Source organism: Poecilia formosa, unplaced genomic scaffold (genome assembly GCF_000485575.1).
Source record: "Poecilia formosa unplaced genomic scaffold, Poecilia_formosa-5.1.2 Scaffold133, whole genome shotgun sequence".
NCBI classification, from domain to species: Eukaryota; Metazoa; Chordata; class Actinopteri; order Cyprinodontiformes; family Poeciliidae; genus Poecilia; species Poecilia formosa.
The window spans coordinates 1,322,389-1,339,516 of NW_006800072.1; the positions used below are offsets into that span (position 1 = coordinate 1,322,389).

General features: G+C 35.5%; 1 protein-coding gene across 1 annotated transcript in view; it reads left to right on the top strand.

The window, feature by feature from the left end:
* Positions 1-17,128, top strand: part of stk32a (serine/threonine kinase 32A) — a 51,663-nt gene that overhangs the window by 30,027 nt on the left and 4,508 nt on the right. The window contains exons 6-12 of the mRNA XM_016676386.1: positions 1,977-2,014; positions 6,307-6,396; positions 8,563-8,666; positions 10,261-10,377; positions 11,712-11,837; positions 13,576-13,704; positions 16,429-16,493. Of these exons, the coding sequence (XP_016531872.1) occupies positions 1,977-2,014; positions 6,307-6,396; positions 8,563-8,666; positions 10,261-10,377; positions 11,712-11,837; positions 13,576-13,704; positions 16,429-16,493 (669 nt within the window). The remainder of the gene's footprint in view (positions 1-1,976; positions 2,015-6,306; positions 6,397-8,562; positions 8,667-10,260; positions 10,378-11,711; positions 11,838-13,575; positions 13,705-16,428; positions 16,494-17,128) is intronic.

Below are 17,128 nucleotides of genomic sequence, written 5' to 3' on the forward strand. Positions count from 1 at the left end.
CTGTGGCTTCTCCATGACAGTTTGGCCTTTAGCAGTGGAAGAGTCATCCTCGTTTCCCTTGCAGCTTTCTTTTTTAGCAGCGACACTTCCCCTCCCTTCACTCCCTTACTCCCATCCTTTGAGGGAAATATCAGCTAATTAAGGGTTACATGGTCGACCTTTCTTCACCCCACTTAGGCCCATTTCAGTCGATGTGCCACAGCGTCCCAGAGTCTGGCTTCATGCTACAGGTTGTCCTTCTCTGCAGGAGTGTACCATGGAAACATAAAGATGCATACGCAGGTGTTTTTATTTTTTTTTTTCTGTTGCCTTTTATATGCTAAATATTGCTACATTCCTATAGAGCAGACGATTTAAATTGAGGGAATGCTAGTACAGAGATTGCAAGTGTTAAAATTACAAAATCAAGAATGTAATTCCAATTGCAATAAAGTACGAGTTTAAGAACATCTTTGGATTTTTCTTTTTTTAATACTGTGAGGAGAAGCAGAGAACACTCTGTACCTTTCCACTCATTTAGTTATTGCCTGAGGTCACATAAGTGCATCACTAAACACTACACTGAAGAGAAGCATTTTATCAGAATGCATCAGTCTGCAGGTTTTAGATGCATTTCCAAACTGCCTCCGTGGTTTCAACTTTCATTCTTGTTGCAAGTAAAAAAAAGTTTAAAAAATATTTAAATTATTTCCTCCTCTTCCACTCATTATTTGCTCTCTCAAGTTTTTGCGAGATGGTCCAGCAGATGTGACTTCTTGTTCTTCAGTGTTACTCCCACAACAAGGCCTGCAGCTCTCTTTTCTCTCCCTAATGTAATTTATCACATTTTCATTTGTTTTCACCACACACCTGGAGAACGCCGTTATAATAAATCTTCAGTTTGATTTATTATGTGTCCCTTTTCTACTTTAATGAAATAATGACTCAACTAACTCAAAAAATTCAACTCCTGGAAAAAAAGTGAACATTTGAGATTCTGCACATCCAATTAAGGGTCTTTTTTTCTCATTGTTTGTTTGTGATGCTTGTAAATATGGAATTTATTTAAATTAAGAAATAAAAGTGAGGACGTTATTTCTCCATAAAGTCATCTTTCTCACTGTTTGGTGAAAACTTGTGCTTTTCAAGGTTTGTTTGACAAGTATTTATTAATTCAATTAAATTCAAAAATACTTCATTAAATGCAATAAAAGTTTTAGAAACACAATCTATGCAAATTAGAAAAAAATAAAATATAATAATGTATAATTAGTTTCATATCATCACCCAATAATTCAGCAATGATACTGTTAGCTACTATCATAACAGCAACTTTGTACTTAAATAACAATTTTACTTACATTTGTAAATGTGTTGATAGAAATTCTAAATAATTTTGAAAAGGTTTTGATAAAACCGTGAGAAAACAATACTTAGCATCCAGAAAAATGAGTGACATTTTAAAACAAGACATGAATCATGAAAAAATTACTTGTTTTTCAATTCAGAAGAAAATAATGTAGTCTGGTGTAAACTGGTGTAAACTAAGGTGACAAACAACTATGGAACAAAAGATTTCTCTACACAATTTTTTTATTTTTTATTTCTTCGAAACAAATTTTTTAATTAACTGAACATGAGTACAAATAATGGGGGTTAAATTGTTCCTTATTCTATATTTTCAAATCTTATGAAGTGAAAAAGTCAATGCCACTAATTACTGGGTTTAAGAATTTTTTAAGGATTATTTTTCTATGATTCAACTGTTTTTTATGACTAAAATATATATATTTTGCCAGACAGCTTTGTTGGACAATCTTTAATTCTGACCAAAAACACAAAGACAGTTAAAACTAATATGCTCGCTTTGTTCTTCAACTCAGCTAATTGTGTTTTACAAATCTCAAAAGTCAACAGTTGGTTTTGTAGTTGGAGCTAAAACCCGTTTTGATGCTAACACATTCTAATCTCACGGCACTTTGTGTTTTCCATTTCAGAGACATCAAACCTGACAACATACTTCTGGATGAGCACGGTAAGATGCTTTATTAAATCATCTTTTACCACAAAGTGATTGTAGTTTTTCAGATATAAGCTTTATAGCTGTCTCATGTTATAGTTTATCTTTGGAAAAATTACATAGAGAATGTCAGCCTGAGTTGAAGGAGGCACTGTGCCATTTCTGTTCCAAACTATGACTTTACATGAGATGGATGGTTGGTGTGTGAGGAACATGGATGAATTGGTGAACGTCACGTCTCATGTCTGCTTCACGGGAAAATTCTGCTCAAAATCAGAATTTTGAGCTGGGAGAAAAGAGGCAGAAACAGAAGTGGATGTGTGGTCGTGTGTGTGTTTGTGTAAAAGATGTTGAACGGAACAATAGTAAATCAAAGGAGTGTTAATATAGACTATAAAATCTTTCATCAATATGCTAATGAAGAGGAATATAAAGCAGTTCCAGTTACGGCTCGTTGTACGCAGGTCCAACACAAACTTTTTAAGATGTGGTGCACCATGTAGATTTATTTATGTACTCTGGAAAAAAGGATTTAAGATGAGATGAGATGCCTTCATCAAGTGAATAATACAAGGAAATTGCAGATGTGTGTCACAGCAATATACATGGAGAATTACTTTTTCTGTTTAGTTTTCAAATGGAAAACATGTTTCTACTTGTACATGAACTGCAGGACTAAAACACTTGACTGATGGTCATTATTAGGGAAAAAGAGCCAAATGTGATGTTAAATTTACTTCTTTGGCTTCAGTTTGATTGAATATATGTAAATATAATATATGTAATAGAGTGGATCCCAAAAGTATGTATACCTCTGTTGAAATGTTTCGATTTTCTGATTTTCATGATTTAAAAAAGAATAAAACAAGTTTATTCGAGGAAAGAAATATAAAGAATTTAAAGATGCAAACACCTGGTTACATTAACAGGCACATCCTTAAACTAGTACTTTCTTGAACCTCGTTTAATTTAATTTTAGCATTCAATTACCTTCACTCCTGATGGACAATTAGATTGACTAAAATAAATTTACTATCCTTTGTGTGATTTTCCTTCCTTTATTGCTTCATTTTAGCTTAACAGAGAAGTTAAAAATATTTATAAGCATATAGTTGATCAAAAATCCACCACATCATGTTAGACTCATGGCACAGTAGGACATGTAATACTTATATAAGGCAATAATTGTAAAATATTTGAAACAACAAAGAAGTACAAAAACTGGATATTCCTTAAAATACAATGAAAAGATGAAATCTAAACTGGTCAGAAATTTTATAAGCAATTATTGGTTATGTTCTGATTGTGACAGCAGTCTGCTGTGTCCTCCATGTGTTGGAACTATGTTGTCTTTTTTGCATGGTGGGATTATTTTCTTTAAATAAAACATCCACACCTGATTTAAAACAACCAAACTTTGTGAGAGAATGACAAATGAACACCAAATTTGGACAAAAGAGTTTAGGTTTGATAATCGTTTGCAAGCTGCAGTGGGTAAATATTGTCAGGTTACGAGGCGCTCACACACTCCTACCAAAGGAGACCGACTGCTGAATTTGAATCAAAAGGCTAAACAAAAAGTGTTACATTGCTGATGTAAACACTTAATGCATCTTTCTCAAACTTTATATTTTTCTTTCAACATGTTTTTACAGTTGAATTGCTTATATAAGGCAATAATTGTAAAATATTATTACACTATAATGTGAAGAAGTTTAGACATTGTTCATAAGCGTCTCGTTTTTTACATCACCAAACTGTGATAAAGTGACTTTTGAGAGTGATTTTATCTCAAGCCTCAAAGGAAAATTATGCAAGTTTTGTATTTATTTGAATTTTTAAAGCAGTCCATAAGGAATAAAAATGTAAAAACTAACAGCCTGAACACTGGCCAGGAAATGTAACGGTGTGACATATGAGCACTTGGACAGAGACAGAAGTCCTGAGATCTCAGGGGGCAGTGGACATCTGCTCAGGGAGCTTAGGGGACATGTAGGATCAACGTCCTGCTGTCAAAATGGAAAGGAGGCAAAGTAGAGAGAAACAAAGAAAGACAGGGAGCTGAGAAGGAGAGAGGCAGACGAGATGAGCCACTCAACAAGAAGAGGAAAAGTGATGAGCAAACATTTCTGAAAGGATTTTCCAAAGAAAGGACAAACATCAGAGATATGAGAAGATTAGGAGGGAAAAGAGATTTAGTCGGATTGATTCAGCAGAACAACAAATGTTCACCTGTAATCTCTCTCTTTGTCTGCGTACGCTTTTACAAACTCAGTGCACTTTTATCTATTTATGCACTCCAGCATCAATGTTTTTTTAACGCAGAGCTGCGGTTTGGCTCCTAACTGAACTCTCACAAACAACATGAGCCATCAGAGGGGGAAGTGAGCTGTTTTCTTCTCCTCATGGGGAAATTTGAAAGCACAAATTGACCTGTGATCCTTTTATTCCACAGGGAGCTGCTTCATATAGGGGAAAAACAATTTACTCATGCCCAAGTGATGGCGCTTTGTTAGGCAACATAGCCCGGGGATGCAGGGACGAGGACCTGGGGTGCCGTTGTCTAGGTTATCCACTGTGGGCTGCTGTTCATGTTTCCTACAAAAACAGACGCAGTCCATGACGAGAATGTGGTGACGTAAGCTGCAGATCGTTTCTCCACCCCAAACAAACAACGGGAGACATGAAGAACTGTTATATCAATTCCCAACTGAGTCCTTAAAGTTACAAGTTTTAATTGCTGCGAAGCAGAGCAGCTTTGACTAGGATGAGCTTATCAATCCATTGATCACCAGTAATATTCATAATCATACAGGTGGAGAGGAAAAGACCACGGCCATCATGTTTATTAACGTACTTAGATATATCTTTTTGTGTCATCTTTTTATATTTTGTCATTTTCTTGTCATTTTTGTCTCAAACCCACATTATACTTTTCACAAATTTAAATCATAAATTTTTATTTTTTGTAGTTTTTGCTACTTAGAACCAATAATAAATACTCAACCCCTTGAATGTTTTACACTTTTTATTGCTTTTATAAGATCAACAATATTTGACTGTTTTAAGCAAAAAAAAAGAAAAACATCAAACATAAAAGTCATAGTGAAGACTGATTTCTACAGAATGACAATAAAAGATAAGTTGCATAAATGAGTGATTCCATATTCACTCCTTCATGGTCGTAGATGGACCTTTGACTGAAATCGCAGCGTGGCGTCTCCGTGGAAACGTTTCAATCAGGCTGCACATCTGGACACGGCAATTTTATTCCATTCTTCCATGAAAAGCTGTTCAATCTCAGTCGGGCTGCATGGGGAGCAGCTGTGAAGAGCCGGTTTCAAGTTCTACCTTTCCACATGTAAAACAGAAATGCTTCTTGGAAATAATCAAAAATAACAGCTTTGGGTTTTACGTTTACCAACTGCGTGGTCAAATTCAAGAAAGATGCACACCAACATGTTGATGATGGATTTATATGATAAACATAAAACTGTTAACTTCTGCAAACTGTGGTAGGTTGTAAGATCAGTGGATATTGTAATGTGTGATTTACACAATTCTTTGTATTTAATTAATTGAAGAGAAAACATGTTTGGGAATTTCTGTTGTTGGTTTTCCTTCAGACTGCAGGAATGAAACTTTAGGTGCTGCTGGTTAAAAGTGACCAGCAGCATGTTGAGCATGAAGGGACGTGTTAAATGTCTGCAATGTTGTGTTTTATGTGGATCTTTGCCGTGTTGATTTTTTAAATAATTCTGCAATAAGCGTGTCTAATTCAACAAAAGAAAAAATTAAATCGAGAAACAAAGTGAGCTAGATGGTTCTGACAGTATTTCTCTTCTTAAACTCTCATGCCTGCTTCATTTGTGTATTTTTTTTAACTAAAGACATTTTTTTATGTGTAAAGGGTCAGGAGGGACACCCATTCATCCGAGTAATCACTGCTCTGCATACACGGCTGCACTCTAACTGCCCAAGGTATAGAAAGATGTAGCGTATGCAGGCACATATCCCACATTCAGCTCATTAGTGTGTGATCAGTGAGCATAGCAAAGACTAGGCCTTCTCTCTCTCTCACCATGTTAAGGCTCAGGTCAAAGCTGTGACTTTGAAAACCACTGACGATGCTACTACCTCCCTCGCAGAATCAAAGAATAATCAATAAGGAGTAATTTAATTTTCTTTGACCAGTGTATATCTTCTTCTTTGATAATAAAAAAACTAAGATTTAGGATAAACCTGCCTGGAAGCTCCACTGATTATAGTAACTGTAGTAGTAATGATATGATTCATCTGATCTGCAGGCCATGTCCATCTGACGGACTTCAACATCGCAGCCATTGTAAAAGAAGACCTGAAGGCAACATCAATCGCTGGAACCAAACCATACATGGGTAAGATCAGAACGTTTTTCTCAAATCTTCAAAGTCCAGTTGGATCTGGAATGAATCAAACTCACTAAACAAACTGGAGAATCGATGCTGCAGTGAGGATTCCTCCCCTTTGGGTTTGAAACTCAGTTTGACTTGTTTGTTGTTGGTGAGTAAAAAGACAAGTTCTGACATCTCTCATAGAAAGATTTATAAATGCACTTCTAAATCATCTTTGATATTGAGTGTATTTTTTACATGAACACATCAAACACTGACCAGAGAATTTTCTTTCTTTATTTAAAGAGGAGCAGTCTTTTGCCAAAGGTGAATGATGGAGTAAAAAAAGGACTCTCTCTTTTCTGATTTAGAGAAAAAAAATAACTTTGTCCAGAGCTGAAAAATATTTGTTCCCTTTATAATTTCACCTTTTTATTTTTTTATACTACTTAAATATTTCAGATTATTACATTCTAATGTAAGGCAATAATAAGTCAAGTAAAAACAAAAGAAAATTGTATTTATTTGATCATTTTTAACAGAAGGTTTTCAGTTCAGTTCATGTTTTAGTTCGATCAGGTAAATGCAGCAGCTCATTAAAATCCACCAGCACTAATTTGCTCTGGATTTGTAAAGGTACTTTTTATGTTAAATTACTTATTGTATGGTATTAGTACTTGATATTTCTGTATTTTAATTTTTATTGACTTTAGAAGAAAACTAATGAAAGGTTTTATAGATATTAGATATTTTTGTATGTTTATAAAAAAAAACCTGTATAATTTGAAGCACTACTGTCTCTAAAAAAAGAAAAAGTTTATCCCTTTAGGCACAGATGTGCTTCTCCTCACTGTGACTCCTAAATGCATCAGACGTCACTTTGATGTGGATTCAGCCTCTGTGAGATTAGTTGGGAGTTAATAGGATTTCTGGGGGATATAAATGATGAGGTAGAACATTTATTTTTCTGTTTTTGAAGGTTTGAGTTTTGTTTTGTTTGTTTTTTTGTTTTTTTGCTCCAAGCAGACTTTTCTTTTTCTTTTTCTTTTTCTTTTTTTTTTTGGTAAATGTTAAAAGTTGGAATCCTGTAAAGTGAGAGATTGTTCCTCAGATTGATATTAGAATCCTGTGTGACAAGCTTAAAGTGGAAGATCAAGCATGATGGCAACTCTGGTCAAAATATACTCAGAAATCTTAAAATCAATTAAACTTCATCTCACAATAAAAAAGACAAAAATCCAAGTTTTAATGTGAGTTGAACAAATATCCCCAAAAGGATAATCAGTTTGAGTTGGTCAATGTTTTAGTAATATGTGATATCACAGGACAAAGAAACCTATTTCTCTATGTGCTACCATCTGCAGCGTGAAATGTGGTGGCAGCATCATGCTGCTGGGATTCTTTCATTAGTAGGAAGGGTAACTGGTAGGAGCTGATGGGGAAATGAGAGGGGCTAAATACTGGAAGAATAAAAAACATTTGAGGTTTCAAAAGACTTTTCTGTGAGCATAATCCTGTCAAAGTAAACGTTAAAAAAACAAAGCATTAACACAATGAAATGTATGAGTCAGTGCCTCTGCAGCATCATAAAAATCATGGGGGTTTGTTAGATGAAGTGTGTGCAAACAAGCAGAACACAATTTACCCCAGAATAGATGATTCTCTTCTATTAGAGGAAAAGAATAACCAACCATTAGTCACTGCCTGACTGCACTGTCTGCTATGTGAAATATTTAAAACATAAGCAATCAGACCTGAAGTCTGTTTGATCGTCTCTCGTGTCAAAAAGGATGAAATTTATCATTTTATGCCCGGAACCAACAGACCAGCAATGACCCTGAAGTCTCCACATGTATTTTTAAGCCTGATGCGTCACCATGTGTGATCTAGTGCAGAATAAAACAGATTAGAACATGTATAACAAAATTCATTGTGAAAGGGGGAACAAAATGTCTCATGCATTTTCAACAGTCACAAAATTTTCAAGCTAAATTTTAAAAAGGTGTCACTATGCCAGGCTAAATAGCATTCAACATCTTTCTGTAATATTTCTGTTTTGACAGAGTATTCAGCTAAGCCAAATACAGTCTAAATAAATTAAAAAATCTCTCAAAGTACTTTTTTTTCATATGTTAAGTAACCTGGAATGTTGTGATGTTATAATGATTTTGTGTGTTTTGTTCTGTTCAGCTCCTGAGCTGTTCCAGAGCTTCGAAGGATCCCACCCTGGATACTCCTTCTCTGTTGACTGGTGGTCTCTGGGGATTGCAGCCTATGAGCTACTGAGAGGACAGGTAACAAACTCAAATGGCTCACCTCTGTGTGACCTTGGGCCTGTCTGAAGTCAGTAATACATATGATTCTTGCAAGGAGGTGCTTAACAGATCAGTAATCAGCATTTCACAAAGTTAAGGGAGGTCAAGCAGTTAAAAAAATCACTTTCTTGCATAAAATGTTTCTGTTCCATCATGGATGAGAAATGAGTTTTCACTTATTTTCCATTCTGTTCTATTTAAGCATATAATTTTAGAAAAGCTGGAACTCTCTCAACACTTTAAATGGGAATCAAAGCTGACCTGAATATGTAAAGAAGTGGGGTTTATTTCTCCTAGTCTAACCAAACTATTTGTCAGGCAAGGCATTATTTTCCTTTCTTTGATCCGGAACATCTTACCCACTGTACAGACTGCAAGAACATCAGTCTGTTATTGACTTTAAATATGCTACAATCATTTATTTTACATATACTGTAGCTAAAATATTTAAAAAGGTGACTTGAGTACAGAGTAATTGATCATACTGGACACAATATCTACCTACTGTTTCAAAATATTAGTTGCTATGTATATATGTATGTAAAATAAATATTGGAGCAGGGCAAAGTGCTTCCAGAGACAAACTAAAATGTTTACTGTACCTTCTTACAGCTTTGTCAGATTATATTATCATTAATTTATTAATTAACATAAGATTAAATTTCTTGTACAAACAAGAAGTTTTGTTTCAAAATAAAGTTTAAGTTTCTTTCTCTGCATTTTTGGTTAAAACTTTTTTGTTCTTGACTCAGTGAAGTTACACACTGTAATTTTATTCAGAGTATCAGTACTTTATCATTATTACACAAATAAAAGTATGATGTGGTAAGTCATAAAAGTGCATATTTTTCCAGAAAGTTATTGAAGTAAATGTAACTAGTTCCTCTGTAACGAGCTACTTTTAGTGTTCAGGTCCTGGAAATGCCACAGACTATGAAGAAACATTTTTATGGCACTTTAAGGAACACAGCAGGGTCTTCTTGAACCAGATCCTTCAGAGAACAGGGCCGTCTTAATCAAAATGAACAGGCCTTGAGAGCAGCTATTTTCACAAGACTTTAAATCTTATCACGACTTCTACTTAAACTCTCTTTCCTAAGCTGCTCTGCCACATTGCACCACATTAATGCCTCGCTTTATTTCACCTTTGCCTGACCATTATCTGCAATGTGCTGAGCTCTGCAGAGGAACAAATCAATTCTTGTCAATTTGTTTTATTTCTTCCAACCTCCTGAACTGTTTTAACTGCACAGTTGAATTAGAATAATGGGAACTGGACTGTCATGCATTCAGTTACAGGTAAATGAAAGTGGGGAGGTATCGTGGCACCTGGGGTATTAAATTATGACACAGAAAAATACAAAATGTATCCATTTTGTCTTGCACTGTCTTTTCACCTCTCCATCTTGAATCACTTTGTTTCATCCAAAGACAAAACTTCATCCCTTATTCCCCTTGTCCTCAATGCAGTCATTTGTCTTTATCAGAGCAGAAAATGAGACCATAAAAGGTGTGAGCAAGGGGAATATCTCTTCTCTTCTCCTCCCATCTCCACTCTTTGTTGCTATTTCAGAGACCATATGTGATGAGATCCAACACACAATCTAATGAGATTCTACAAATGTTCCACAAAGTCCATCCAACTTACCCAGCAGCCTGGTCTCTGGAAATGAAGTCTCTACTCAGAAAGGTACATTTCTATCAATGTGTCTGCAAGGTTATTAAGATCAATCAGATTAGAGTCATATCAGCATGAGTTGGTTAAAATAGGAGGAGTCTTGTTGTTATAGTTTGGTCACATGAGGGCAGTATTAGATTGTGCATAGAGCATTTCAGCCTAACTTGCATCCAAAGATGCCCAGTTGATTACAAAGCATAGAGGAAAATATGAAGAAGTTAAAAGTTACTAACTCCACCCTGAAGCAGAAGTTTGGTTTCAATACATTTACATATGTTTACATACAGCTCTGGAAAAAGTCAAGAGACCACTTAAAGTGATCTGTTTCTCAGATTTTACTTTTTGTTTGAGTAAAATAAATATTGTTCTTTTATTCAATGAACTACTGACAACATGTCTCTGAAATTCCAAGCAAAACTGTAGCATTTATTTGCAGAAAATAAGAAATGGTGAAAACAATGAAGATGCAGTGCTTCCAGATCTCAAATAATGCAAATAAAAAAAGTCATATCCATCTAGAAACAACAATACTAATGTTTTAACTCAAAAAGAGTTCAGAAATCCATATTTGGTGGAATAACAATGAGGCTTTCAGTGGGTTCAGTGCAGTAGTCGCTGTGTATACTTCAATACATATAAACTGTTCAAAACGTAGTTTGCTATGAGCAACAGACATTCTTCATAGAGCAGACAGGTCATGTTTCACAGAGTAAAACATTTGATCTTGTACCCCTGTGAGATGGGTAGATGTTCTGCACAGACTATGCAAGCTATGCTGAACAAAAATAACTTTTACTGTTCATAATCTCTAAAATGTTCTTGTCATTGAGATGCATTTGTAAAACTGAAAGACTTTCTCTTGTTTGATCATCTTCTCTTGCTAGCAATTCACTGCAGTCTAACTGTTGCATTGCTTCGTGCTCAGACTCCTCTGAGCTCATTGGCATTCCTGTTGCATGTGAAAGTGTGTGAGTTTGCATGTGTGTGTGTGTGTGCGCAAGGGGGAGGAAAAGAGTGGAGAGAAGGGAAAGTGAGAATGCAAAGAAAATTCCATGCTCAATACATTTGTCCTTCATCTTCCAGGATTCTCAGGCCACTGTTTTCTCTGCACTGTCATTTGCTACCTGAATGCATTTCATTTCATTTTCCTCTCTTTCTGTTCCTCCTTGTTTTGGAATCTATCTCCCTCTCCTTCCAGCCTGCCTGACTTCTGAAAGGTCTCTTCTTCCCGTCAGTTTTCTGCCTCATCCTTCAGGCGAAGCACATCCACCTGTCAGTGTCTCACTGAGACTCTGATCCCAACTTGTACACAATCATTCTAACTAAAATCTTCTTCTCTGCTTCAGTTGCTGTGCATAGATGTCCAGAAGCGCATATCCTGTCTCGCAGAGCTCCAAGATCTGGATTACATGTCTGACGTCAACTGGGATGCAGTTCTCAACAAACAGCTTCCTCCAGGCTTTATTCCTAATGTGAGGATAAAAACACGTGAAAATATGAAGACTGACTGACTCTTTGTATTAGACAGCAAAACATTCATATAAATGCTGTTGAATTTTTATTCTACTATTCTAGGATAATTATATTACATGATTACATCAATCTTCTCTTCTACTTTTACTTCTAGAGTGCCTTAAAAAGTTTTTGTCTCGTTTTTTTTTATTTTTTTTGTCTTCAACATTTCAGGTCATCAAATAATTTTCGATACTGGACAAAAATGACCTTCATAAATACAAAATACAGTTTCTAAATTCCTATGGTAGAATTATGACCTGCTGGTCTTTGCAGATTTTTTTTATTCTCTCATATTGAAGAGTTTTTAGGAATCAATTTCTTTTTTCAAATCATACTGCAGTGTATCATTTGGATTCATGTCCAGCCTTTACCATTTCCAATCCAGACTTTCATTTTTATTGTTTTTTGGGGGTTTTACCCTCTCAGAGGTTGACTTACTGATGTGCTTTGGATTATTTCCTGCTGCATGACCCTCGCATGATGAGGTTTAATGTCACAAACTGTTGCCCAGGTGTTCTCCGTATGGGATTTTCTGCTAAAGATCAGAATTGATGGTTTCAGTAATTGTGGCAAGTCGTCCTGGTCCTGAATTAGCAGAGAAAACCATCAAACTTCAACCTCTATGTCCGCCTGCCATGATGACGTTCTTCTTTAAATGCTGTGCTGCTTTTACAGATATAATAGGATATGTACCTTCTAGAAGAAGATCTTCTTAAAAGTCTTAAAGATCATCAAAACGTTTTCTCAAAAATATGAGCTGGACGACAGTGTTCTGTTAGATCGGTAGTTGTTGCTGCCTTGGATGCATTTGTCCCCAATTTCTTTTGTCTTTTAGTAACTGTACATCGTACATGTTGGCATTATCTGAGGCAAGTAAGACCTCTAAGACTTTAGATGTTGTTTTTGTTCTTTTTTGACCTCCTGGATGAGTAATCAAATCACTATTGGAGTAATTTTCTTCAGTTAGTCACTCCTTTAAAGGTTAATCTGTTCCATGTTTGCTCCATTTGTGGAAAGTATTTCTCACTGCGGTTCACTAGATGGCTTTGTAACATTTTCCAGACAGATAAATGTCAAACATGTGGCCAGTCAATTAATATCTAATTACCAAAGCAAGCAATGCTACTACATTTACACATAGGGGGATGTTGGTTTTTCTCTCAATAAATCTTAATTTTAAAACTGTTTTCTGAAATCTGGCAGCTAGATGCGTCATGGCTGGTTTTAATGGCAGCTGCATTTATTTATGCAGATTGTAGCTAAAGGTTTGTAATGAAGTCCAACAATAAATATGACTTCAATACAAAAGTCTTTAATAAGGAGTAACTCCTTTGAATGTTTTCATACATTGTGACAAAGTAGCACAACTGTGTAGTCGATGTCTGTCCAGAGAATTTAAACCACTGACTGATCAGAGGATCAATTTCAAATTGACTCTCTTTTTCTAATTATATTCCTATTTCTTATTCTGAGTTTTTTAGCCTCCATTAATATTTAATAATATATAGGAAGCATAAAAAAGGAAAAGTCCAATGGAAAATTAAGTCACTGCACATTAATTTAACTCATCAAACAACCAAAGGTTTGGAAAAATCTGAACGACTTGTTTTTTTCCCACTAGTTTTATGCAAACCTGTAATGTCTAACATGGAAACTTCTTTCAATCTCCTTAAAAGTCTTTGTTTGTTTTTAAAGAGACGGAGACTAAACTGTGACCCCACCTTTGAGCTGGAGGAAATGATCCTGGAGTCCAAACCACTTCATAAGAAGAAGAAAAGACTCGCTAGAAAGACCAGGGAGCAGGGATCCGATGGATCCCCGCAGGTAAACGCGTTCTGATGGAGTCCATTGTCCAGAATGAATCCAAACCACTGGACACACTTCTGTCTGACATCTTATTTTCCAACATTTGCTGATATTTGTTTCTATCAATCAAAGATGATACCGTCTATAAATATCTGCTGTGTTTGTGCAACGCTTTAACATATCCATTTACCAAAGGCCTGTGGGGCCACTTATGAAGGATGGAACTTAAGTCAGAAACAAAAGAGAGTGTGTGTGTGTTGTCTGTGTGTGAAGAGCGAGCGAGATGCCGGCTGAAGCCTGGTGGATCAATACGGAATAAAAAGTTGCCCTTATGCCTGTCCCAGCATGCTTTTTGCACATTGCCCTGCAGCTGCTCTATATTCTGTCTAGATCTCTCTTGTTTCTTCTCATCTTCATCGTCTTCCTTTCATCCTTTGTTCTTTCATTGTCTTGAGACTCCCTCAACAATTCTGTCAACTATTGGCGCCTTGTGCTTTTCAGTTCCAGTAAGTGTTCGTTCCTCGTGTTGTTTTCATTTCCGAAACTAATGCATTGTGCTACATCTGTGCTGCTTATGTTGCCTCACCTAATTGACAAAAATAAGAGAATTCATCAGTTTTGCTGTCATTTCACAAAATTACACATTTTTACCTTTTCTAAAAATTTACTTTCCACATATAATTCAGACATTTATATGTGAATACCACTGTATCAGTTTTTTATTGTATAATTTGTTTTCAGTGCATTTTTTCTGTCCACCTTGAATTTTCCAGCTTGTTTTGCTAATTTATTTGAAATGAATTTATTAAACAAAGCAGTATAAATAATACTAATATCCGTGAAATAATTCCAGCAGTGAGAACTATTCTTTATAACTTCAGACAAAACACTGTTAGCCCAAATGCTAAATCTCAGAAGAATGACCCTTTTGGGCTTCCATCCAGCAGACCACTTCTCAGTAGGGTTGTCACACTAAGTGGACAGTTTAATCCAGTATTTGGAGCTTTTAGCCTCTAAATTGTCTGTTTAAAAGCATCAGTGTCAAAAGAGTGAAAAACAAGTAGGGAATCATCAGCATCATCAGGCTTATATTTGGGTTTTAAGCAGGGCAAGTGTTTTTTTTTTTTTTACTACTCTATCTCATCAGTCTATAATAGATATTAAGGCAACATCCTTCTTCTGGTGGGTCCTTAAATAATTATAAACTGTAGCCTTTGCTACAGTTTCACATCTGCAATCTGTGAATATCACTGTATCAAAAACCTGACTAAAGCCAGGTTTCCAGCTAACAAATGGCTGTGCAGATGTTGAACATTAAGACTAGTCATGTCTGTAAAGTATGTGAGCCTGTCATCTCCTCTCTGTATCACATCTATGCTTTTGTTTTGCCACATGTGCCGTTATTCCTATTTGTTGATTTTCTTTTGCTTCTTTTGTTTGTTTCTTTGTCCTTTCTGCCATTCACATCACAAGTACACCCTGTCCTCAAGGCCAGCATCAGGTTCTTTCTGTTCTGTCACATTTTGTGTCCCATGAAATTATTTTTCTTTCTGATAGCAGGTGTAGCTCTCTGAAAAACACATTTGTCTGTCTGCTATAAAATTGTTTGTCCGGTGATTCTTCTTTGTAAACTGTTTCTCTTTGTTGCTTTACTATGTAAGATTATTATAAAATTCCCTCACTAGTCCTTTTGACTCTTTTGTTCATTTTTAACCTCCTTCTCCTCTTCCTGTCTTTGTAATCATTTAGCTTTTATTTGCCAAAAGCTTTTCCCATACCTGTCCTCTTTTCATTGTTGGACTTAAACCCTTGGAGATGACATTAATAAATTCCTAGATTTAAGACCTGATTAAAATAAGCTTAAACAGAAACTTGCTCCTTGCACAAGTGGGACTCCATGTTTGATCATTTAAATGAGGATAAGAGCAGACTTCCTTAGATACACTAATAATCTACACGCTTAGTAAATTCAATAAAGTTCAGATCTTTTCCAAATCCTCAGACGGCGACTTTGGCATTTCTTAAAGATTAGTTATCTAAATAACATTTAATGATATTCCAGATTATATTAGGAAAACTTTCTTTTTCCTTTGATGTTTCTGTCTGGGATCATTTCTCTTTCACGTTCCCTTGGAGTAAAGTGAGTCAGTGATTATATATTTTTATGATCTCTTCCTCTCTGCCTCTTTGAGAGCATGAGAAAGAACCTGTCTGCTAGTCTTGGCTCTACATTGGTGTTGGAGCCTGGAGCTGCCTGATCTCACATGATGGAGTGGAACACAGTACAGAAAAAGCAGGTGGAAACATCTGAGCATACGTGTCCTTCAAAGATACAAGGCCTGCCTATAAAACTTACACATCTTTTGTCAAGTTAAATTACTCTGTTAATAATTAATGTCCCCTGAAGGCAATTTGTTGTCCTGCTTTAAATTCATTCCATAAAATCTAAAAATAAATTCTTAGATCGGTAGATATAAAGTGACAAAATGTGAATTAGTTTAAGAGATATGAATGTTTTTGCAAAGCAACTGTCATCGTCACAAAGGAGCAAACATGGCAAGGAATGCTATATTTGTAATATAAACTGTACAGTACAGTGAAATATTATAAAAACAAAACCAAAGGAAGAATTGATCAACCAGTTATTACAAAACCTAATTCTCATAACTAATGTTTTTTTCCTTTGACATGGTTGCCATTATTGACTTGCTTAGTTATTCTGCTTTTATCTGTTGTTCCCAGAACGGACAGCTGCAGCAGCGTTTGGACAACGTCCAGAGGGACTTCATTGTCTTCAACAGAGAAAAGTAAGGAAGCTTGCAGACCTCCACTACAACCCCCCTGGTCAAAGAAACCACACTAGCAGCATTTACTCTGAAAATATATTACTGGTAAATAATTAAATACATTTGAGACCAAGGGTAAAGATTCAAATTCTACAATTTTTAAACTTGGGTGAAGCATATTAAATTAAATCAAAAGTGTGCCTTGGTAGCTGATAAAAGCATATGAGATGCTGTGAAAGAAAAGTAAAGCAGATTTTTTATGGTATGTTTGTGGGTGTATGATCAAGACAAAAACACAGCAACTGGTATCAACAGGAGCCTTCCTGTTGACTGCGAGGTGGAGGAAAAACACTGCAGACAAGAAATAACATTTTTACTGGCTCTTTCTAAGTATACAAATGTGGAAGGCAAATTAGAAAACTTCAAAGTATTGACAAAAAGGTGAACTTGAGCAAATTCTTCATTCTTTCTGCTTTTATAAATTTCACTCTCAAAAAAAAAAAACCTTTGGATGCAGATATTCTTGTAGTGACTGAAACCTGAAAACTGAAAGACCAAACAATAAAGTTACATTAACCAACACAATGTTTTCCATTAACTGTAGCTTTCTCATTGAAAAAACACTAATAAAAAAATATAAAATCAGCATAAAAATT